The 25703-nt window shown below is 35.7% G+C and overlaps 1 protein-coding gene across 3 annotated transcripts in view; it reads left to right on the forward strand.

Annotated features, from left to right (window-relative positions):
• LOC119628988 (23 kDa integral membrane protein) overlaps nucleotides 1-24949 on the forward strand; it is a 45950-nt gene extending 21001 nt beyond the window's left edge. For 2 of the 3 annotated variants that reach the window (XM_062670727.1, XM_038013193.2), the window contains one exon: nucleotides 23766-24949. In XM_062670727.1, coding sequence (XP_062526711.1) covers nucleotides 23766-23927 — 162 coding nt within the window. In that variant the 3' untranslated portion in view covers nucleotides 23928-24949. The remainder of the gene's footprint in view (nucleotides 1-23765) is intronic. The other variant, XR_009974103.1, reaches the window with a different exon arrangement.
• The last annotated feature ends 754 nt before the right edge of the window (nucleotides 24950-25703 follow it).

Below are 25703 nucleotides of genomic sequence, written 5' to 3' on the forward strand. Positions count from 1 at the left end.
TTGTAACGTAAAACTGTTCACAGTAATGTTTTGAATTACGAAAAAAAACCTCAGCGAAAAAAATATGGATTGCAGTGTGGTTCTAAATGTTAAGGTATATTTTTGGTTTTCAAAATTTAATACATAGACGTGATTGTAACGTATTTCCATGTTTCGATCTTCATAACCGTGTGCTGTGACTCCTTCCCCAAGGGTCTCTCTTCTTCCACTTACCTATACGCAGAGCTTCTAATAGATTTGTCCACCATTTTACGTCATATATAAAGTAGATTGTAGTGGCAGTCTTTTGAAAATCTCGTTTAGATTCAAAAGATATATGAAACACGTGTTTATATGTATGCATTTTACAGATTGAAGACTTGCGAAAGAACAATTTTTGTCTAATTTCAATTAAAAATACAAAAGAATATATTTCGTCTAGCCTTTTATTTCGAATAATTATACGAATCCTCGAAATTATTGAAAAAACCTAGTTTTCAGGCGTTACATTAGCACGTGCAGGGGATCAAATTAGGAGTCGTTTAGTGCTCAATGGAAGGCATTACGCTGACAGCGGTGATTTTGAGAAAGACATCTCCATGCCTTATAGCTTTGGTACATGTTATTCTGACCGCTTCTTAATTTTTAAACATTTTTACTTTTAATAGAGACCTCTTATTCTCACGGAGCCAGTTAATAAATTATTCCATATCATCTATTGGTTTGCGTTAGTATTTTATTGATTTGTTCAGGTCATTAATAAACGGCTCATTAAAAAAGGATTTTTGAATGATTTAACCGTTTCTATGAATCCCTTTTCATATACGTTGGCATTCATTTCATCATGATAACGTTCTGTTTTTTTTAGATACGAAAGCTAACACAATAGCTAGCAATTTTTTTTTTCTATTCAGATATAACACATGTTGGGACATTTACCTTTCGCCATTGGCATTACAGAATTATATGCAATAGTGTCACTACGTATGATTCGTATCAAGCCGAATTTCACCTGTAAAAAGAAAATTCGACAAACCTTCCATTGACTTCGCTCGTTTTAAAAGCTCTCGGTACAAGATCTATCTTTTGTCACCTTTTTAAATTGAAAACCTGAACGTATCTGCGTAACGAATAAAAAGACGCTACTATTTGCCTTTTCTCAATTACTTTTTAAAATCATTACAGATTTATCTATCTGCTGTTCGTTAGTTTCGCTAAAACTCGAGAACGGCTGGACCTATGTAGCTAATTTTGGTGTTGAATTATTTGTGGAAGTCCAGAGAAGGTTTAAAAGATAGATAAATATGAAAATGCTCGGAATCAAATAAAAATAACAATTTTGTTTTCCCTTTGATGTGTCTCCAGTCGGACGGATTCCTTTTGTTTGTTTTAAGTTTATTTTATACAAAAGTTTAGGTCTTTTATTTATCGATTGAAGCACCGCAGTCTGCCGGGTCAGCTAGTTCAGAATATTTATTTAATTTAGGTGCAATATCGTTTATATTTTACACGTGTTCTGTTATAGTTCTAGAACAAACATTATTAACACTTGAGTATTATGTTTACGCAATGAGGTCTCGAATATGAGACACGGTAACAGTAAGTCCCTTTTATATCTTGTTGAATGTTTAGTTTCGGATTAAACAAGGCTTTATAGTTGCGCTCTTTAACTTCCTTTGTATTTATCAAACAAGAGAATGTTGTTTTGAGTTCATAACCTTATTTCGTTATTTGGCTATTCCTGTTATTTGACGTTTCCTGTTATTTCTTTTTAATACCACCCACAAAAAGTTGTTATATGCTTAAAGCCTTATTCTGTCTGATTTTTTATTTGAAATGATGTTCAAGAAAATTTATACAGTCCTCTGAAGAAACCGTAGTACCTTTCCTAGTTTCGGTAGGGTATCTCACCGATCTCCATATATTGTGTTTTGGAGAGCATTAGTCTCTCAAATTTCTTATTTGTCAGATTATATTTTGTTGTCACCGAATGTAGTACGGTACATAGTAGCAGTTTCATTTTTCCAATTGGAAAGGCGAAAGTATCACGCCGTGCAGCCTTATCTTTTGTATATTATGTTTTATGAAAAATGACATGGAGCGCAACGAAATGAAGTTTATTAATTGCGCCATTAATCAATTGAGATTAAATTAAATGAAACGAGATGATATGGAGAGAAATATAGTCTCAATAAAATAGTAGTTGGTCATTTACTGAGAAATTTTCAGTGGAATTTTTAGGAGATCACAAGAAGCTGTCGTCTTTGCAAATTTCAAAATGTTCCATCCTGGTTCTTGTTCGGTTTACATACTTTTTTTTTGCAACAAAGAAAATTAATTTTTATCTTATCTGTGTCAAAGACGCTTAAATTAATATACACAGTAAACTATGTGTACATTCTGTCAATCAACAACAGATGTTTATGTAGGTAGTCAAGTTGCGGGCCACGCGGAGTACGTTTTAAAAAATAGAAATTATATTTTATGAACGTTTATTCCGTACCAAATCTGACTTAAGACTAACTTATTACTAATCTTAATCTAACGGGAACGGCATCGGACCACCGGTCCAGCGGATGCCGTCGTCTGCGAATTCCACAATTCAGCAGTTGAGTTCGCCGAAGATCTGCCTTTGCAGACATGCGTCAGCAGAGGTGCCCGACGTAACTCCTCCCTCCTTAAGAACGGAGTTCTCTGTTTCAGGAGAACTACGTACTGAAATCTTACAAAATTTCATACGGTACTTATATACTAAGGCACATAATATGAAAGTTATTAAAATTACATAAATGCAAAGAGTCCAAACGCTAACACTTTTCACATGGATAATTGCCTTTTCACTGTTTTCACAACCACTAACACTTTTCTTCAGGGCGAATGAGAGGATCTTCAAGTCTGTAAGATCGACGTCTTCCAGGTGCACTGGTTCTGCAGTTTTTATTTTACTCGTTGAATCAAGTAGGGGTAAATTGAGCATCGGTGATTTTGTATATTCTACATTTTCCAGATTGGTTTGGCGCATTTTCAGAGTTATATTTCGGATCTTAATTTCACAGGGGTCATCAAGGGTGAGTATATAGGTGCCTTGGATTTTCTGTCGGGATTTTTCTTCAGGACAGGTTCTGGTGAGTAATGTCTCATCTCTAGCGTATAAAATCCATTGGTTTTGTTGTAGAGTCTGAATTTTGATGTCTTCTATAATTACTGGAATTTGAATGCATGATTTCACGTTTTCTACGTACATCATTAGATCAGTTATGCAGGGGTCTTGTATGAATTGCGGCATCTCATCGTTGATGCAGATGAAGCTGGCCTCGTCGATTTCCTGGCATGGCTGGGCAAGCAGTCTGATCTTCAACCCTTTCGCTAAGAGGTAGGGATATTTTGGAAGGATAATTACTGTAGGATTTTGAGATACGGGCAATGGTATTAGTTTATAATAGATATAGGTTTCCTTTTCGATCAAAGGTATTTCCAAAACGTAGGTAATTTGGCTCTTCTTAAAATAAGCCTTAAGTGTTATCGTTTGCTCTATATTAACTAAATTTTCTAAACTAGGGGTATAAACTAATTTATCTTTCTTATGAATATTTTTAAGTAAACTTAATAATTTGTTTGAATCAATAATGGATTGATGTAATATTCCTAATCTACTAAGTGCAAAACTAGTTTCTATTTCATTTAGCTTAACATGAATCGTCTGAAGGTTATGGTATATTTTATTGTATGCGGATATAATTTGAACTTCAAAGTGTTCAATACGTAAATTTTCAGTATAATTTTGCCACAATGTTGCAATTTCTTTATTCAATCTAATGAGGTTTCTATTTAAGGTAATGGTTGAATTGGATACAATTTGCACCATTTCAGAGATTAACGTTAATTTTTTATCATTAGCGTCTTGATCTGATTTTATTTCACTAATTAATTTATCGTATTTTATGGCATCATCGTGATCCAGATTTCCTGTAATGATTTTAATTAATGATCCAATTGGGTTAATCAGTCCGCGTTTGATTTTAAAGGTAGGAGTGATTTGTTCGAATTTGCTTACTGTTAGATTTTGCATATATTCTACTTGTTCTCTTACATCTATAAAATTATAAGTAAAGTTCTTAATAAACTTAATACTAACTAAACTATTTAGTTCCCTGAAACATTGAATGTTAAGATCTAAGTCTTCCCTAATAGGTTTAAAGTCCAATACTCTTGCTATTATCCACTTGTCTTTGCTCAAAACAGCAGTGCCTTCCCTGACGGGTAAAACTCCGGGATTGTTATTTAATACCTGAAGTTGAAGGGCGTGGACTTGCATCGTCATGATCGTCATCAGGAGGACGCGGAGGTGCCTGTGAAGGGCGTTTAATGTTTTTTAGTGGAACTTTTGTACTGCGTTCTTTTATTTGAACGGGAACTGTGTTTCTGACTATGTCATCTGTAACTATAGCTTTTTGGTAACGCGGCTTATCTTTGCTAATTCTTTTATTTGTGTTTTTGGAAAATATGGTGTCTCCTGGTTTAATATTAAATTCTGTTTCTCCTGCTCTTTTATCATTTCGTTTTTCCTTCATTTTTATTGTTTGTTCCGAAATATGTTTGTATAAAAATTTAGTTCTTTTTGCGTGTTCTTTTATTAATTGTTGTATATATTGCTTATTAAAGTCGGCATCAAAAGTATTTCTAGAGTCTGTGTGACCTAGGAATATCTCGAATGGGGTGTAGCCAGTACTGGAGTGAATTGACTGATTATAGGCCATAATAGCATAGGTCATTATGGATGCTGCATCCGTGTATTTTTGTTCGTATTTAGCCAATCTATATATTTCTAGTATTGTGGAATGGAACCTTTCTATGAGTCCCATGGAGTTCGGGTTGTTAGGTGTACTGATGTGTAAATCTATTTTGTAAAATGCTAAGAGTTCTTTTAGAAGTGCATTATTAAATTCTGTACCGGGATCCGAGCTAATTTTTTGGGGTATCCCATAAAATGAAAAGTATTTTATTAGGGCTCGTACTACTTCAGGAGTAGATCGGTTTGTAATTTCTAGTGCTTGTCCCAGTTTGCTGAAGGCGTCAATAATAGTAAGATAGTAATGTCCTTCGATAGTAAATAAGTCGATAAAAAGTTCTTCTAAAGGTTTAGTCTGTGTCTGTGTTAATTGTAGTGTAGGTCTGAGGGGTTTCCTGTCGTATTTCATACGTTTACATACTTCACAAGAGTTTATGACACTTGAAACGGTTTGTTCCATTTTATGCCAAAAGTATGTGCGTTTAATGTGTGTAAGTGTTTCTCTTATACCTCGGTGACATGTTTTACCTGTATGATATTTTTCAACGATTTCCTTTTGTTCTAATTCATTTTCAATAAAAACTACTCTTTTAGTGCATTCGAAAAATTGTACCATTTCCTTTTTGAATAAAAAGATTACTGCTTCTGTAAATTGTCTCCTATGTTGGTCATCTTCGAAATAAATGAAGTATTTAGTATTGTTCTTTATATATTCCTTAAGAAACTGTTTAACGAGGTCAGGTCGATTAACTGGTAGGTGGACTTCTAAAATTCTTTGTTTATCTCTAGACAAATTTTTAACTGAGAGTTTGTCGATAAGCCATGTATAGACTAAAATTTGATTTGGTTTTGTGTCTATGGCTTCTTGTAAGATAGGAATACCTTTCGATTCTGTATCTTGTGCGGAATGAGCAGTTTCTGTGTTACTAGGTGAACCTTCGGATGCGGTCAGGGTGGAACTAGAGTATGGTATTGAGTAAGGTGAGCGACAATGGGCTGTTAAAGTTCTCTCAGAGTCTGTGTCGGAAATAGACATAGTTTCTAAATTTTCCTCGGGTTCTCTACGCAAATTTTCTATTTCTTTAATAATTTCTTTTACATGTTTATTTCTATTTCTATCTTTGTCAACGTTTACTTTCAATGAGCTATTATCTTTGTCTAAGGCATTTATTTTAATACGCGATAAGGCGTCTGCGTTATTATTCAGTTTTCCACTTTTATGAATGATGTTAAAATCGTATTCTGATAGTCTAAGTCTCCAACGGGTCAGTCTACTGTTTGTCTCTTTAAGGGTATTAAGCCAAGTGAGGGGTTTATGATCAGTCACAATTGTAAATTTTCTACCATAAAGATAGGGTCGAAAATGTTTGACTGCCCAAACGATTGCAAGCAATTCTTTTTCAGTTACACTATACCGTGTTTCAGCATCGTTTAAAGTTCGGCTGGCATACGCTACAGGTTTGTCATTTCCTACTGTTCCTTGTGATAATATTGCACCGAGAGCGAATTCTGAAGCGTCTGTTGTTAATATATATGGTTTTTCAGGGTCTGGATATTGTAAGATAGGGGCATTTACTAATAACTCTTTACATTTTTGGAAGGCGGCTATATATTTTTCGTCGTCTATTGGCATTGAACGTTTCTTTTTTAATCTAGCGGTCATAGGTTGTGTAATCTTTGCAAAGTCTTTTATGAAACGTCGATAATAACCAATTAGTCCTAAGAAACTTTTTATTTCGGTAGTAGTACGGGGTAGGGGGTAGTTTAAAACTGCTTTAATCTTATCATTATTAGGCTTAAGGCCATTGCTCGTGATTGTATGTCCTAAGTATAGAACTTCTTTCCTCAAAAATTCTGACTTGTCTAATTGTACCTTAAGGTTGGTTTTTCGAAGTCTGTCAAAAATGGTCCTTAATTTGTCTAAATGTTCTTGAAGGCTAGACGAATAGACGATAATATCATCTAAATATACTAGGCAGTGTATTCCTTGTAGTCCTCGCAGCACATTATCGATGGTTCTTTGAAAAGTAGCCGGAGCTGTCTTAAGTCCGAAGGGCATACGAGTAAACTCATAATGTCCTGCATTTGTGCTAAATGCGGTTTTTTGTCTGTCCTTTTCAGCGACTTCAATTTGATGGTAACCACTAGCTAAATCTAGGGTAGAGAAGTAACAGCTGCGTCCTAATTTGTCAAATAAGTCTGTAATATTTGGTAATGGGTATTTGTCATCGATGGTAATTTCATTAAGTTTACGGTAATCTATTACAAGTCTATATTTCTTTTCATTACTAGCGTCCATTTTTTTTGGTACTAGGTGCACGGGTGCACTCCAGGGTGAGTGAGAGTGAGTTACTATATTATTTTCTAACATTTTCTCAACCTGTCTATTTATTTCGTCGTTAATCACTTGGGGCTGTCTATATGGTCGTATAAAAATAGGGTCTTCGTTACGAGTGCGAATGTGGTGTTTAACATCGTTGGTAAAAGTCAAGGGTAGTTTTTCAGAATAAAATATATCTTTATATTCTGAGCAGAGTTTACGAATGTATGTTTTCTCCTCTTCATTCATGTGATCTAATCGTAATTTATTATTTAAATTTTCGGTTAATATACTGTCTACGTCTATGTTTGTCATGTCAATGTCAGTTATATTGTTAATTTCACATGTGTCACTATTGTATTCAGTTACGGTTACTGGTGTAAGGAAATTTAAAGTTACTTCGCGGTCTTTAATGTTTTGTATGACTGTCGTCGCGAAACCGTTTTCGCATCTTACTATTGCACTAGGCATTCTAACTCCATCACAAAATATTTTATAATTCATTATTGCTTGTCCGTTCCGTAGGTTTGTAGGTAACCTAACTCTTTGTTCACAACGCGGGGCTATTTTAATTGAACAACCGGGATTATATATTATAGGTATTTTAGTGGTATTTGTATGTAGTAGTAAATTTTTCATATCAATTTTTGTATCTAGCTGTTTTAGTAGATCACTTCCTATTAGTCCGTCGTAACGTCCGTCTACGTCATATATATAAAATTTATGCATCTCGTCACTATTAAAGGTTGGAAATAATGGTATATATATTACTTCGTCGTGCTTACTAGTTGCGTGTGTGCTAATTACTTCAAAGGGTTCATAGTACTTAAAATTTTCGAAATATTTAGTAACCAGCTTAGGGCTAATAAATGAGCGTGAACTTCCGGTATCTATCATAAATTTACCATTGATTTCGGGGATGTTAATATATGGTAATTTTAATGCGTTACAATTTAAGTTTATTATCTCGGGGGTTGGTTGTTGGTAATTATGTGAAAATTTTCTACTACGGGGTCGTATTCTTCGGTTTGATCAGTTTTTATTGCTTCAAACTCTTCCATTACTTCTGTATTACTATAATCATCGTATGAAGGGTTCTGAATTTCAGAATGGTTATAATTATTATCGTCATCGTTTAAGTTGTATAATTCGTTCATGCGTATTCCTAGTGGCTTAGCGGTACGCATACTAACATCAGTCGATCCGTTCCTAGGTTGTAACACCTGTGGGGGACGATATCCGAATTGTTGGGGTTTATAACCGAATTGAGGGTTATTCTGATTTAACTGGGGTCTGTAACCGAATTGAGGTTGATTTAAGTTTGGTTTGTAACCAAATTGATTTTGGTTCAAAGGTGGTCGATATCCAAAATGAGTTTGATTTTGAGGTCGATATCCGAATTGTTGCGTTTGTGGTAATTTTATTTGTTTGCTAGCGGGAATTCCAAATTTAAATTTATTTTGCTGTTGAGGTTGATTTGACATGGTTGCGACATTCTGTGGAATACCAAATTTATACTGAGGTTGTGTGTTACTAATGAAATGAGGTTTTATTACATTTTTATCTGAAAATTGAAAATTGTTGAACGGTTGAGGTCTAGGAGCCGTACACTGGGTATTTTGTTGTTTTAACATTTTATTGCGTGAACTATATTGGAACATAAAGTTAACTTCTTCTAATACTATACTTAGTGCTTTTTCTAACGAATCACATCCTTTTAATCTAACTATACGAAGAAGGTCCTCCGGTAGATTATATAAGAACACATTCATAGACATGTTGTCATATATTATAACTTTACTTTTACGAAGGCTATCATCCTGTATTAAATTTACTTTTGCAATCAAAGTACTTTTAATATGCTGTATTCTATTACAGAAATCAAGATACGATTCTCCGTTATTAATTTTTAAAGTTTCTAATTCTATTGCAATACATTCTTCCGAACGTGGATCTCCGAAATGTTGTTCTAGGGCTGTTTTTAATGAGTCCCATGTATCTAAGTCTTGTCTTTCACTAATAAGAGCTGCGGCTTTCCCACACAATCGGGATGTCACAACATGAAATATATATAAGTCCTGTTCTCTACTATCATCTACACGACACAATCGAATTACATATTCGCATTTTCTAATAAATAAATTTAATAACTTTTCGTCACCGTCGAATTTGGGGATGACGTTAGCAATTTCACGTGGTATCTGAGATATGTTGAACATGTTAATTTATTTTAATAATTAATTTGTTTAAATAAAATTGAAATAATTTTAATAAGTATGTCGTATAAAATTTTGTAATTCTTATAACTAAAAGTAAATTTCAATATTCTTTTAATTTTATGTATTATATGTACTTTTATTAATTTTACACTTAATTCCTAGCTAAAAGAAAACTGAAAACACCATTCGAATTTTGGAAATAGCGCTCTGTCTTCTAGAAAAACGTATAACTATTATACTAAGGAATGGAATGGAATGAAAATAGCGATTAGGGTCTACTCACAGACTGTCCATATCCTCGGGGTGAATCTCAAGCAGATGGTGGTGACTTCCGGAGCTGTTGTGGTCGTGTTGTCTTGACGAATTTATTTTGTTCGAATTTCCGTTAAACGCGTAAAAACGTACGTCGCGATTACTTCAAGATTGAGTTCGCGATCGCGGAAATCCTACCGGCTGCGCCAGTCAAGTTGCGGGCCACGCGGAGTACGTTTTAAAAAATAGAAATTATATTTTATGAACGTTTATTCCGTACCAAATCTGACTTAAGACTAACTTATTACTAATCTTAATCTAACGGGAACGGCATCGGACCACCGGTCCAGCGGATGCCGTCGTCTGCGAATTCCACAATTCAGCAGTTGAGTTCGCCGAAGATCTGCCTTTGCAGACATGCGTCAGCAGAGGTGCCCGACGTAACTAGGTAGTACATGCGTTTATTTCTAATATTAACTTGAACCTGATGACTACAGTCGGTTTGAATGTTGACTGAATTTTTTATGTCATAAAAAAATGATTTTAATAAAAACGACCATAGTGGATTGACTAGTCGTCGGAATAGTAAAAGCTAGATCATGTAGTGAGTTGTTTTTAACACGCTTTTACTAGATGGACCTGTATCTATCTACGTAATTTTAAGTAATGACGAAAACATCTAAATGTACTATTGTGTAGCAGCTGTCCACGCGGATGCATCACTCTTTCAAGTAGGAGAGAGACAGATGTCGAACGCTGCCGAACGCGGAGGCCGATTTTGCTTCTTTGTCGCTCGTTGCGCGCTCTCGCTTGCACTTCAAGCCTTAAATGGAACGCCTCAGAGCGAGGTAACGCCGCATGAGTCATATTTTTTCGTAAGTGCAGCCGGCTCCATCGAATTATAAGACGTTGTCACGTCAAAAATAATAACTTTTCGTTGTCTATGATTTTTTTTTTCGATTTTGCCTTATCTTTCGTTTTATTTTACGGACGAACGGATTCAAGCGTGGCGACATTGAGACACGACCGACTAATATGAAAATCGTTTTGCCGCCGAGAGAGGATGTCGTGTAATGGGCTTCATTAAGTAGATTACAAACCGCGGAGGGAAGTACTAGTGCCGAGAGGGTTTTGTTATTGCGTGTGATAATTTTTCACAGTCGATGGTCCATAGTTCTAAAAGCCAAACCGTAATGATATAAGTTTGAAGAGACATACGACAAAGGGAAGATCTTCCACCGAGCGTGTGATTTTACTCGGTAGACCGGCGCCGGCGGTCTGAATGTTTTTTTTTCCTACTTTTTTTTTGTCTACCTAGCTGAGAACCTTGAGAGGCTATTTCAGCGTAACCTTAAGTAGTAGCTGTAGTAGGTGAGCTCACGGGCTCAAACCTGACGACGTTGCTAACACGAACCCTAGCAAGTGCTTCGCAGAATCTATCACAGGATCGGAAACGCGACCCACTGAGAAGATCCGGCGAGAAACTCAGTGGGCTGTGTCTGAGGGTTAATTTACTCGTCCAGCCCTTCGTCGCAAGCCACGGGTTCGACGAGAACGATGACCGGTGTTTGAGGTACCTAAGAGCACCGTTAGTGGATCGAGAAGATCCGAAATGATATATTTGGGGCGACGTCGACTGCTTTCCATTCTGTTCCTACCTAAGCTGATGGTCTTGGTATTCGGAACTTGTATATATGCAAGCTTATCTTGAAAATGTTGTAAGCGAGATACAGGCATCTGTCAAATATCTTGCGTTCTATGACGGCTACCGCCACAAGTTTGAACAAGTTTTCTTGTTTGACATGGACAATTTTTACATTGAAGCTGCCTTATGTTGGCGTTGGTTTAACGCAGTAAATATTCAAACTACCATCATATAGTATAATATAGTAGTGCTTAAGGTATAAGATATTAGAATGCAAAAGCCGCTTATTGTAAAACTGACGTTACTAGTTGTAAACGTATTGTTTGCCTTACGCATGTAGATATTATTTATTCTGTTTACGATTGTCGTGAAGCTGTCGTGTGTGTTCAGTTTGACGGATGGTACGGCTGTAATGTCTTCGACTTCATCTTTCAAGGTGTGTAAAGGCATCACTAGTCCATTTAGCGCTTTTTTTTATTGCCTAGATGGGTGGACGAGCTCACAGCCTACCTGGTGATAAGTGGCCACTGGAGCCCATAGACATCTACAACGTAAATGCGCCACCCACCTTGCGATATAAGTTCTAAGGTCTCCGTATAGTTACAACGGCTACCCCACTCTTCAAACCGAAACGCATTGCTGCTTCACGGCATAAATAGGCGGGGCGGTGGTACCTACCCGTGCGAACTCACAAGAGGTCCTACCACCAGTACAAATGTGTGCAATCATCACCTTAGCGCCCTCTAGTAAGCGCGCTGTCAAAATGGAACAGGTACAAATGTAACTGGTCCATTGAAAGTGCCGAGTCAGGCGTCCCCTATCATTCTTGCGCTCACAGCCTACATCATAGGTAAAGCCTCCTCTGAAGGCGTGTGATATTCACGTTGAAACGTATATGAGTTTCATTATACAGATTATACCAGGTGGGCTAAGAATTTGTCTGCCGTTTTACGGCAGTCAACATGTAGAAAATGTTTTAATTATATAAATTGTGGTTTCCACAAAGTCTTTGAGACTTTGAGTCCTTTTTTCAGTCTACGACGAGTTTATATCTAGTATGTGCTGCCAACATTCATTCCGAGCATTAGATCCTAGCCAGGGGCTGTTATGCTCAACGTTTTTCTGCTAAACCCTTTAGGCGCATTAAATACATTATGATTTCTATTAAAACGTATCTACCCAAGTTATTTGTTATAAGAATAATATTGTTTTCACTACGAATGTTATTCTGTCTGAAATGAATCACAAGATTCATCTTTATGATTGCACAATATTTTTTTAATAGATAGATACTATTATGAGTCTCAGAATACAGATAAAAGTTACGGTTTTTTCTGTAGGTATTCTGAGTTATGAGTATGTACCTATTGACGAAATCGCTATGCTGTGGCCCTAAATGTATTGAAAACATCAATTTTTACCGCAATACCGATGATTGCAAAAACATGGCATGGGAACCATGTAGAATACTGTGATAAAAATATAAAAAAAACTGTGTAGAAAAGTGTATTTGTACAACAAAGTTTTAACTACATTCGCGATCCTATAATTGACTGTAACAGATACATATTATAATAAATAAACTTTTAAGTCTTTTTTTGTTATCAGCTCCGTGACCTTGAAAGGATTACTGAACTGTTTTTTTCATTAAAATACAAACGCGAGACCATCTAACTTGGTAAAGAGGTTTACTAGGTGCCTCCTCACACTTGGCAGTACCTAGTTTACCTTGCGGTAGATTTAAAGATGTATTATGGCTTTTCACTCCTTACACTGGCTAGTATTTCACCAACTATTTCAGCTAGGAAGCAATAGTAGCTTCCAGTTTTTTAATTGGGAAGAAACAGTACGAATACATGTAATGTAAAATACAAAAAACAAACAAGTTTCCACCATTTACTAGTCATACGAGCAGATAGAAAACATTAATTAAAATAACTAACATTAATGACTTCATTAAGGATAGCACAGTCGATTTTGCAGTGTAAGCCATCATGCGGCAGACTTGTGAAGATTGGTCGGGAGGTGTGCGCATTGGTGGAGCTCATATTACAAATCTCCGATATGCCGATGACACGACCCTGCTAGCTGCAGACGAACCGGAAATGTCTCTTTTCTTCAGCAAAATGGAACGTATCAGCAACAGCCTAGGCCTCTCCATAAATAGATCAAAAACGAAATTAATGGTGGTGGATCGTGCAAATGTTCTAAGATTGAATGGGGCGCTTGGATTAGAGGTTGTAGACGAATTCGTGTATCTCGGGTCCTGCATCAGCAACAAAGGCTCATGTGAAACTGACGTGCGCCGACGTATCGGAATGGCTAAAAGTGCGATGTCTCAGCTACAGAAGATCTGGAAGAATAGAGGGATAGGCCTGAAAACTAAAACCAGACTGGTGCGGACTCTTGTTTTCTCTATCTTCTTGTATGGAGCTGAGACATGGACGTTGAAAGCAGCAGACCGAATGCGCATCGATGCTTTCGAAATGTGGTGTTGGAGACGCATGCTAAGAATTCCGTGGACAGCCTTCCGGACTAACGTGTCGATATTGAAGCAACTGGGCATCAAAATCAGACTGTCTACTGTATGTCTGAAGCGGATCCTCGAATATTTTGGTCACATTGCGAGGAAAGACGGCGATAACCTGGAAAAACTTATGATCACAGGGAAAGTTGAAGGCAACAGATCTAGAGGCCGCAGCCATACTCGTTGGTCCGACCAGATCCGCACCGCTTTGGACAGTACAGTGTACAGCGCGCTGCATGACGCCGTGGACAGGGGAAAGTGGAAAAAGATCCTAAGATTGAAGCTCATGGGTGATGGTGGTCACGACCCTCAGACATGAGGAACACGACTCGAGGAGGAGGAGGGCTGTAGTAGCTTATTGCCACGATATCGATATGGCGGGCAGTGTACTCCAATAATTAAATTTATGACAAAGGTAATTATGTTATTGGAATTATTTGCATCGGAGGTTTTTTTAGAGATGACCCAAACTGTGTGACTCGGTCCGCCTTAATACTGTTTAAAATTAGAATTTATAACACCATCATAATATAAATTATATTTCACTTGTTTTATTAAAAACCGGTCTTGAATTGGTCATGACCTTGGAGCTTACGTCATTTTCTGCTGAATGCGCCCGCGCCATTTTGTAGTGATGTCACTTCGCGGGTGCGTAAATTACACCCATGAAGGTCGGATTACTGGCGTTTTTAATGTTTGAATGTATTGTTTGATGCCTGAAGTTTTTTTTAACTCATCTGCTATTATTTTGTGCACGTAATTGTGATAAGCGTTAACCCGTCTAACCCGTTACCCGTCTTTTGATTGAGCAAGAAATACTAGTCAAATTATACTTTATATACGGGAAGATGGTCGAACGCATGGCCTTTCTGATATCAAGGGGCTATTCAAATCTATAGGCACCACGATGCGAGTGTAGAGTACTATTTGAGGTGAAATCTCATTGGTAGCTGCCTTTTTGAGCAATCCTGCCCTTGTAATCGCAACGTATGGAATCGCTGTGATTTGAAAAAGTTATTTTCCTTCAGTATTCTCAGAATTATTCGAGATGTTAGGATCCCAGGACCACAGTAAAATTCACATCCATGAAGTAAAATTTGCTAGAGGCGCTAACAACATCTTTTCGTCATAGTTTTCAATAAATAATATTTTACTAAGTCAAACACTTTTGCTGCGATCAGCAGAGTCATTTATTTCCTCCTGAAAATGATAAGTATTGTAGGTATGTATGAATTCATTTCACAAATAAAAAGTTTTTAAACTATAATAATAATTAACCTATCTATGATTTAATTTTTGGGACAGAAATAACCAGATGGTCGTGGGTGTTGTTTTGATTTCTGATTTCCAATTAATAATCTAAGTAAGATTTTAAATAAATCTTTGTGACACAAACGTTGCAGGTAGTCATGACGCATAATAAAAATCTTAAAAGGTCTAAAACAAGTCCAAAATTTCCATCAAAGATTTAAAAAAATTGTAACGTTCATCAAAGCGTTCGTATTCCTTCAATTAATGGTTTAGAATTACGGCATAAACGTGTCGATTGCAATAATAATTAATCATTAATTGGAGGATCGTTCCTACCCAGTTTACTGTAAACATAATCAGTAAACTAGAATTACGTATATTTTATTTGTATTTAGTATCTTTGCGGGTCATTGAGACTACTAGTGTTCGTCCAATGATGGAATTTCGACCGGAATCAATGACAACTGAAGATTTAGATACATTTTGTATATTTTTATTTATTCATAAAACTCCGAAAAATATGCTAAAAAAAAAAAACTATGACGCTCGTCAGTAGTTACTAACCAAATAAAGATAAGTTTTTTTTTAATGGAGGAGAAAAAGGTGGTTAAATACATTGTCTTTTTACCCAAATACATCTAAGTACATAATTCCTTTAGAATCGAGCGTTTTCCATGACCGCGATAATTTAAATATCGGTAACGCCAGAATTTGTGAAATGCAAATGAAATAACTATTTGAAATAGTTTTTATTAATGTTCTAAATGTTATAATCTTCTAGATCTTAATTAAATAGCCTTATGTGTGAATTTAGTAACAAAAAAAATAATTAAATATGTATATTTTACACACATTAATAAAAAAATACATGCAATCGTTCTATCATTTAATTAGTATTCTAATGATTTTAATAATTATTTTCTAACGACTTAACAAGCTTGTTAATGGAACAGGCTGCTTTTTGTCATAATTAAATCGAAATATCGTATGTTCTTTTCTATTGATTTTTTTTAAATATTATTTTTCATTCCATCTTTGTCAATACGAATGTGATAAGCAACCAAAAGCTATGAGTATATAGGTACGATTGTCTATGAGGCGTGATGAGGGATCATTACATCATTTATATTCATTTTACGTCTATATCTACTTGCGTTTATAGTTAATGGGAGGCACACATGACGAGGTGGGTAACGTTGGAAAAATACTTAAACATGCATAGCCTACCTGATTGAAAATCGAGGCCTTAATTTTTGTACATTTATTATTCCCTGTCTACTTTTACTGCGTATGCTATAAATGGGCGAATTGTAGCCCGCAAAAGTAGTTCATACTTCTATATGGCTATTTCTGCCGCACCTGAAATTTCGACCTCATGCCCTAAGTAGGATTGCGGGGTCACATTGCGATATCAGCGGACTTCGCTAAACATTTCACATCAGAGAGGCTGTGAGGTCATTCACACGTCCATACTTAAATTACAGTCACAATCAACAGGATTTAAGTCAATTATAAAATCAGGAGTACATTGTGACGTGAAAATCGTAAGGAATCAAGTGTCTTAACAATCGCGAATGTGAAATTTGCTTTCGTGCGTACTTCAATTTAGTAATAATTGCCGTTAAAGTAATGACTTCAATTGAACGCAGCGTGAGCTTAAGCATATCTATTTTAATAAATGTAGTCATATTTTACGTACGTGACTTGGAATATCGTTAGCATCGTGAAGAATTTTACTAGAAATCTTATTAGAAAGAAATTTTAGTAGAACTTTAAGAATTTTAATCGTGAAGAATATTCGCATTTTTTTTATAGTTTCATGTGATGTGTTTGTTTCCGATGAAACTGTGAAAAATATTTAAAGTATTCGATAGGTCCGAATTAAAAACACAGGAAAGTACTAAATTCGAGATAGTAATAATGTGTTTTTTATTATTCAGAAGTAGACAATATTGACACTTGGAGAGTTTCTGTCGCGCTAGGGATCAATAAATTGATGAGTTCATTTGGGTCGGAAAATTACCTCCGACATATTTGATTAGATGGTTGTATGATATGTCGCATATATAATACACGAATGGTTTCTCCGGAGATGCTTAGACCAAGTTGATCTCTTCGAAATTCGCTAGGCTGTTGATAATGACACAATTCAGCATATACTGTTCGAATATTTCTTCTTTATGTAAATTCAATCTATTCAACATTAGTCAGATCATTAGTTCAAAATTGGTGAGCACAATTTGTGCAAAGAATACGTATAATAGAAGTTTTCTAATTATTTAATTCTGTTTGACGTTACGTTATTTTGATCGGGGATATAATTAATATCGTAAGGTAGTAACATTATAGGAACGACTGTAATTGTTATTATTACGACTGCTGCGTACGAATGGTCGTCTTACCGTTGGCATCGTGTTTCACACAGGGCCGCCATTAGTCCTGGTCTTTCGTGTTCATCCAGATAAATTGATTATTTAATAATCAAAACTAATTGTTAATTCCCTTCTTCTTTTTCTCCACCTTATACCACTAGGTGGGGTCGACACAGCGAATTTTTTTATTTCATTCTCTTCTATTCAGCCGTCATCTCAACGCTCACTCTCTCTCTCTCTCATATCGTCATTCACACACTCCATCCATGTCTTCTTCGGTCGACCTCTTCCCTCTCTACCTTGCACTACCATTTCCATACATCTCCTAGTCACATGTATTGTTATTGTTAATTCCCTAACGGTCCAAAATTAGAAACGTCAAATTATAAGAAAGAGTGTACGTAGTAGAAGTAGGTAGTAGAAATGTCCGAGATTGATTTGGGGTTGAGTCCCATCATGTTGAGAAAATTTTTGTAGTTAGCAGTTATAGCGGACCATATACCATAATACACAGCTGGAAAAGGGGGCAGGAAGCTGGACGCAGGATGAAAGGTTAATAAGTCGTTGCTATATCTTGCTATGGTAAATATGGTCTTTACCATAAAGTTCCTCTACTAGTGATTTCCTATGAAATGGCTTATTAACCAGCTCTATTTAATGTAACCGGAATTTTCACCGTAATGATCATCAAATTCAAGACAGTAGTTTGACATTAATGAAAAAAATTACGCATTCGGTGTCAATGATAATTCAATAACTTCGTTACTTTGGATTATTGTCTATACCATGATAGACATTATTAAAAAAATGTATTTATTCGGTATGTTATTAATCCGGTTTTTTTGTTTGGTTTTTAAGTAACAAATATTCTTATTTCATTATATTATTATAAGATTTAGTGTTTTTAGGCACTAACTCAAATGTTGAATTACTATAATGTTTACTGAGAGTAATAAATTTACCACAATCTCGGCATTTCATTACGGGCTGAATTCAAGTTCCTTTTGATATTAAGAGCTCTATATATACTTGTCTCGCGTGTAAGTTTCCAGTATACATATTACAGACATTAATAAAACACTGAAATGAATAGTTTGATTAAGTTGCTCTAGACTTTAGCTCTGGTTACGTTCTCTTTTACATACTAGCGCATGTATTCTGCGGCACAACGCACATTTCAATATGGGTTGATTTATTTAAGTTATTCGACTTAAGTATTATGTGGTAATGCTTGTTAGCTCTGTTTTTGTTTACTTTGTGTAGGTTAAGATATAGTAATTGCCAATTTACTGGTGGTGGGACCTCTTGTGAGTCCGCGCGGGCAGGTACCACCACCCTGCCCATTTCTGCCGTGAAGCAGTAATGCGTTTCGGTTTGAAGGGTGGGGCAGCTGTTGTAACTATACTTGAGACCTTAGAACCTATATCTCAAGGTGGGTGGCGCATTTACGTTGCAGATGTCTATGGGCTCCAGTAACCACTTAACACCAGGTGAGCTGTGAGCTAGTCCACCAATCTAAGCAAAAAAAAAGAACTCGCTCGAGCGTCGATCGAGTTCTTTTAAGACTATTTCGGTCCGGGCTTTGTCGTGGAATTTTAAACATACCTACACAACTTTTATGGACACATCTCGCATTTTTATTGTCATTATATCTATTCCAACGTTTTGAATACTTTATCATGGATCAGTGGCAGATTAAAACGTTAAAGTATGTAGTTTTAAATACGCATATTACTCGTGGAAATCGATCGGAAATACGAATTTATAACATTTTCTTTTTTTTTTCATCTCGAGAGTATAACGGTTTTGATAATAGCCCCTACGCAACATTATCTGTGAATAGTATAATTTTTTATAATGTAATTAAGGTAACGGGGCATTTATACTATAGTTCGTGTCATGGAAATCATAGGGAGATGAATAAGTAATAATAGAAACAAATTTTTGCACGGAGTGGATTCTGCGATTAAAAAAAAACTTCGAAAATTCAGAAGTCGCCTAATTAATCTACCACTCGACTATAAATTCAGGAGGCTGCGCTAGAATAATTCTGTTATTGAAAAAAAATGTGTGCGTGTACTAGTGTACACACGTAAGAAGTGAAACTTCTTTATGGCCTTATTTTTCGAAAAATGATCTACATGCAACTTTCTAGAAATTGGTTAAATAAAGTTAAATTAGATAAAGTTTAAACAAAAGGATTTTATTATCATAGACATGAATACAAAAAAGTTAAATTAGATAAAGTTTAAACAAAAGGATTTTATTATCATAGACATGAATACAAAAAAGATGGCGCGTAACGGAAAAATGTGACGCGTAACCGAAAAATGTGACGGTAAATTTTTTTCCAACGCCGATAAGGAAGTTTCACTTCAAATAGTTACGTATACAAACGATTACAATAATAATACAACCTTCTTCTTCTTCTGAGTCGGTCTCTTCATTACTGAAGGTCGTGTCTAATCTAAAATGTGGACCACTCGATGCACAATGCTTCCCCACGTCTTCCTGTCCTCGGCGGTCTTTATAGCCTCGGTTATTGGCAGGTCGGTAATAATACAATAATATTTTATGAAACACATAATATTAGGTAATAACGCGTGCGAAATGGAGCTAAATATCTCCGGGCGTCAATGATTTCGTATATTTATTAGTACAACTAGCTTATGGTACGCGAAAAGTTGTAGGTTGGTATAACTGGTTTTGAGCCCACATGGGCTGCTACCATCCTGACTGTATCTACCGCGATATTATCAAGTGTAATAATCACAAAGTATAATTCCAAAGGTAGATTAGTAATCAACCTCATGTTTTAATATGGGTGATGCCTGATGGTGATCCTTGCGGTTCGACGGGCTTTGTAACTAACAAGTCTCTTCTTTTTCTCCACCTTATCCCACTAGGTGGGGTCGGCACAGCGAATTTTTCTATTCTATTCTCTTCTATCAGCCGTCATCTCAACACTCACTTCTCTCTCTCTCTCTCTCTCATATCGTCATTCACACACTTTATTCGTGTCTTCTTCGGTCGGCATCGTCCCCCTCTACATTGCAAAACAGTAATAAGTAACCAAACAACAAAATATAGCAAATTTCTAAGATCTTCTAAATTTATTATTACTATTATTTATAGTTAGCTATGACTGGTGGTAGGACTTCTTGTAAGTCCGCACGGGTAGTTACCACCACCCTGCCTATTTCTGCCGTGAAGCAGTAATGCGTTTCGGTTTGAAGGGTGGGGCAGCCGTTGTAACTATACTTGAGACCTTAGAACTTATATCTCAAGGTGGGTGGCGCATTTACGTTGTAGATGCTTATGGGCTCCAGTAACCGCTTAACACGAGGTGGGCTGTGAGCTCGTCCACCCATGTAAGCAATAAAAAAAAGACGTGGAATTAATAAATGGTTTTGCTCATGCGTCACGCGTTTGTCAAATGGCTTAAGGAATCAAGTTACGCCACAAGTCCGTTATTTGGGTCTCGATGCCGAGTCATCTCCAATTCTGGCCATTAGTGGCTTTATTGAATTAAACGGACCCGGGTACTATAATACGTCTACGGCTCGCATCTGTTATAAATGAGCCGATTTTCTGCATTGACCATTAAATGTACTGTATGAAATTGATGACTATTTATTTTAATGTATTCGATAATGAACATGTAATATCTCGAGTTACTGTTACGCAAGAAGTTGATCAAATAGGCATAGTTTGTTTAGGGCAATCATAAATTGTTTCTAATGTGGCAATACATTAACATCTGGCAACACTAGTCGTTGTAGATGTACAAAATTTCTGGTCGGGCTAAGCATATATGTTGTATTGTGTCCTAAGAGAAATAAAAAGATTTCTTTCGAAATCATGTTTTATTGAAGTTAGCCAGCGACCCAACACAAAATACAGTCCACTGCCCAAAACATATTAAGAACTTAATATTGCGCAATCACGACTTCATTCACGACTGATTCGTTGATGTGTCTGATCGTCACTGGATGATATATCAGTGTGATAATCAAACGTCAAGGGAGACGGAAGAAGAAAAGTATTATACAGCCGCGTAAATTGGTTTTGCTTTTTTTTGAATTACCCTATATCTTAATTGAGATAATGAGACAAAATATCCATTAGGTACCTACTCTTATCATAACAAGTGAGGTTTGCAAAATTTATGGTGGGACATTGGACGTGACTTCAGACGAAAATTTACGCAAAGGTAGTGAGATCGTTGTTTTACGAGTATTATCCAGTTGGATTAAAATCTATGTTTGTCCATAGTTGAAATTTTTTATAACATCTGATGCCTGAACACGCTAATTATACGTGGTGCTACAACTTGAAATAGGCGTAGTAGCACTGTCTGTTTGTTGTGATTTGTCTGTGTAGTAGTCCATCCAGAAAAAATCAAGTATCTTGCACTAGCTTTTTCCCGCGACTTCGTCCGCGTGGAATAGTTACATTGGCGTATATCTACATATAGCGGAAGCTCTCAAAAGGTGATAAAACCCCGATTTTCAAACATTCTTTGTTGGTGCTCTTATCTTAGCGTGATGTTATATAGCCTATAGCCTTCCTCAATAAATGGGCTATCTAAGACTGAAAATATTTTTCAAATCGGACCAGTTAGTTCCTGAGATTAGCGCGTTCAAACAAACACACAAACTCTTCAGCTTTATAATATTATAGTCTAGATATTTGACTAATATACATGCCTGCACTTTGTAGTCTACTGATAGACTAGAGGAGATAGAAATATTGTCGGTCGGATTATAGTTGGCGCCTAACTGGCGTAGGGCGGAATGCGTTAGGGATCTGCGAAGGACATAATGGAATTGGCACAAGGACATTCGCAAGCAAATTTTGTCATGTATTTAAGGATAAGATTAAACCGTATCTAAGAGTGAAAGGCTATTTGCTTTAAGCGATATTTATAATTTTACAGGATATCTAATAAAGTTTTAAAATTTAGAAAAAATAGGTATCATAACAAGGAACTTCTTCAGCTTTTTGATTAGGGTAAACTTAATTGAAGTTCAATTAAAAACATTAAATTGTTGATACTAATACCAAATAAAACGAACTTTTAATTACAAATATAAATGTATGTCGCGTACATAGTAATCGAAACTAGAGGTCCCGCAGTAGTCAGTAGTCGAAATTCGACTATAATTAATTGGAATTGTAAGTTTGTACACTATTATGAATGTATTTTATACTTCTATAATCACAAATTTCACCAAGGCTACACTATAAAAAAATATTAATAAAGACAAAAAATATTTAATCTATTCTCAATTTGACAACAGACGTCAAGAACAAAAGTTTGACAATAAATAGTATGCATGCGTGTGTGCGTCAAATACATGGTATGTAGTGTGTGTAATACTTTATTTATTGATTTAATGTATCTTTTATGCATTGTTTTAAAAAAATATTAGCATTGTGCACTTCTTCTCTATATTCTCTATAAGTGTGGAGATACTCCTCCGTCCGCGCAATTTTCGTAAAAAGGGATACAAAGTTTTTGCTTCACGTATTAATATATAGATGTCGCTTAAATTGTCTTTCACCCCTCGATATGGTTTTGGTGTTTTAAACAGAAAATCCTAAACAGTTTTCATGAACATGTAATTAATCATATATATAGTAACAGTTTTTATGTGGTTAATCTTGCATTTGATGGTATTTCAATGAAATTATATAACCTTTTTTTATATATATTTATTTAACTTTTAATTTACCCGAATATTAGTAGTATAGTTGGACTATTCTATACGAAAGTCAATGTGTTTTTTTAATAAACTATTTATTAATTGGGATAATAATGTTACGGTGAAAATTTATTGAATGAATTAAACGGTTGCTTAAAATTAAAGAACCCATAATTTATGCTTATAAAATTGTTCGTCAAAGAAATACCCGATGCATTTCATTCGTCGACTATGCAAAAAACGGCCTTTTGGTAACCACTTCCAATTATTTTCAAGAGTTTACACGCTAGTCTAATGACAGTCGCTGCTAAATATCGGCCGCTATATATAGCAGCTGTGCTGTATTTTTAATAAACAGCTAGCTGTTTTTTTTCAACTGCCCTGAATCCAAAATTCGGTCGGAAGAATCTTGTTTGACAATCAATTGACATTATTGCTTGACAAATCTTTTTTTTTATTGCTTAGATTGGTGAACGAGCTCACAGCCCACCTGGTGTTAAGTGGTTACTGGAGCCACACATCCACAACGTAAATACGCCACCCACCTTGAGATATAAGTCCTACGGTCTCAAATATAGTTACAACGGCTGCCCCACCCTTCAAACCGAAACGCATTACTGCTTCACGACAGAAATAGGCAGGGTGGTGGTACCCACCCGGACTCACAAGAGGTCCTACCACCAGTACAAATCTTTTGTTACAGAGCACCGGGATATTCTGCACGTTCTTCTTAGCGCATGCCATTAGGCAAAGTCGACGAGCGTCCATCAGGAATTCTACTGCATTGAGGGAATCAACATTTGCAGCAGCGGATGACTCGCTTCTGTCCCCTACAGCTCCTGCGCCGACCCTGCCAAAGTATTAGTTTTTTTGTAGGACATATTTACTCTTTAGAATTTTTTAGAAGTTAGAATTTCGGTAACGTACGGTCTTAACTATAGTTTAATTGGTAAGCAATAATTTAGTAATTCCTAATCAGATTTTTATAGCTGCAATACCAATTTAATGTTCTATTGTCAATATTCGGTTGGAAATTTAGTGAACTGAATATCGCCAAAATACACTGTTGCCAAAAACACGTTATCATTAATTTTGGATGTAAAACTTCATGGTAAGAATGTTCAATTTCACTGTTGAATTACAGTAATGCCAACTTAAAAATACTCAAGCTTATTACGAGACTGCATTTGATAGTGACATTTTTGATTTAATGTTGTTTTTTTTTAATAAGTACGAGTATATAATCTGTAATATGGGGATAAGACAGCTGTAGGAATGAGCCTTAGTTAAATCTGTGTCTCGGATGTTACATGGATATGATTTCAGGTCACGTAATATTTATGGAATATTTTTATTAGTTATAGTATGTCTTGTGAGCCCGTATTGGTAGGTACCACAACCCTGCCTATTTTGGTAGCAGTTTTACTATAGGATTGAGATTTAAAAACAAGTGTGTCAATGTTTCTTTTAAAACGTTTTAAATTTTTGGTGATTTGCATAGATGATAGATAAGTAGTCAGAAGCTAATCTAAGTTATTAGATTAATTAAAGGTTCGCTTTAGTTCTAGTTGTACTATTGTACTTATAAAATACTTGCCAGTTCGAATTTTTCAATTCCCTAAATATGTTTAAGTCTTGAAAGTTTATATAGCGCGATCAAATTTTGTCATTAGAAGTATTTTTGTTTGCATTAAGATTATTGTTTTGTTGAATCCATAAATTAAAAATTTTAAATGTGATTTTACGGTTGTGTTTCATTACTTTTCGTTGTATTTGTTTCATTTAGTTTATTTATTCTAATAAAAATTATCAGTACTTTGTATACTGTATTTTGGACACTTTTATACCTGTACGACAAATAAATAAATAAACAATTTAAGTAAAGTTTTTATTTTTTTTATTTTTCTCAATCTGTTTACAATTTGAAGTTTAAATGTGTGTTGCTATTTATACAGTGCTTTTGTTACTTGGATATGAGAGTATTTTCACTCGCCTATCTCTCGCAATACTAATTTGTTTTATGAAAAGATGTCTAATGAGTTTACACTCATCATCATCATCATCATCATTATCCTGCCCTTCTCCCAGTCACCTGGGGCCGGCGCAACATGTTTTCTCCTTCCATACTCTTCTATTATATGCCATTTCTTCGCTCACTACCCATATCGTCTTTCACGCAATCCATCCATTTCTTCTTAGATCTTCTTCTTCCTCTATATCCTTCCACGTTCATAGTTAACACTCTCTTACCAACTTCATTTTCATTTCGTCTCATCACATGTCCATACTATCCCAAACGCGCACTTCTCAGCTTCTCTGTCACAGGTGCCACTTTCAGACTTCCTCTAACATATTCATTCCGTATTCTATCCATTCTCGTTACTCCACACATACATCGCAACATTCGCATCTCTGCTGCATGCAATCGCCTTTCATCACACTTACACTCATCATATTTTTTTAATATAAAAAGTATAGTAGATTAAAAGAAAGCAGTCTGTACTTCCCAAAACATTACACAGTAGTGCTAAATTGATACATATATTCCTTTTTAAATTGTCGCTTAAGAGATAAGAGATAAGATCGAAATTGCGACAATTCACTTAAAGGCCCTAAATAGAAAAATACACAAAGGGTAAGT

The sequence above is a fragment of the Bombyx mori genome, chromosome 10 (genome assembly GCF_030269925.1).
Source record: "Bombyx mori chromosome 10, ASM3026992v2".
Taxonomy (NCBI): Eukaryota; Metazoa; Arthropoda; class Insecta; order Lepidoptera; family Bombycidae; genus Bombyx; species Bombyx mori.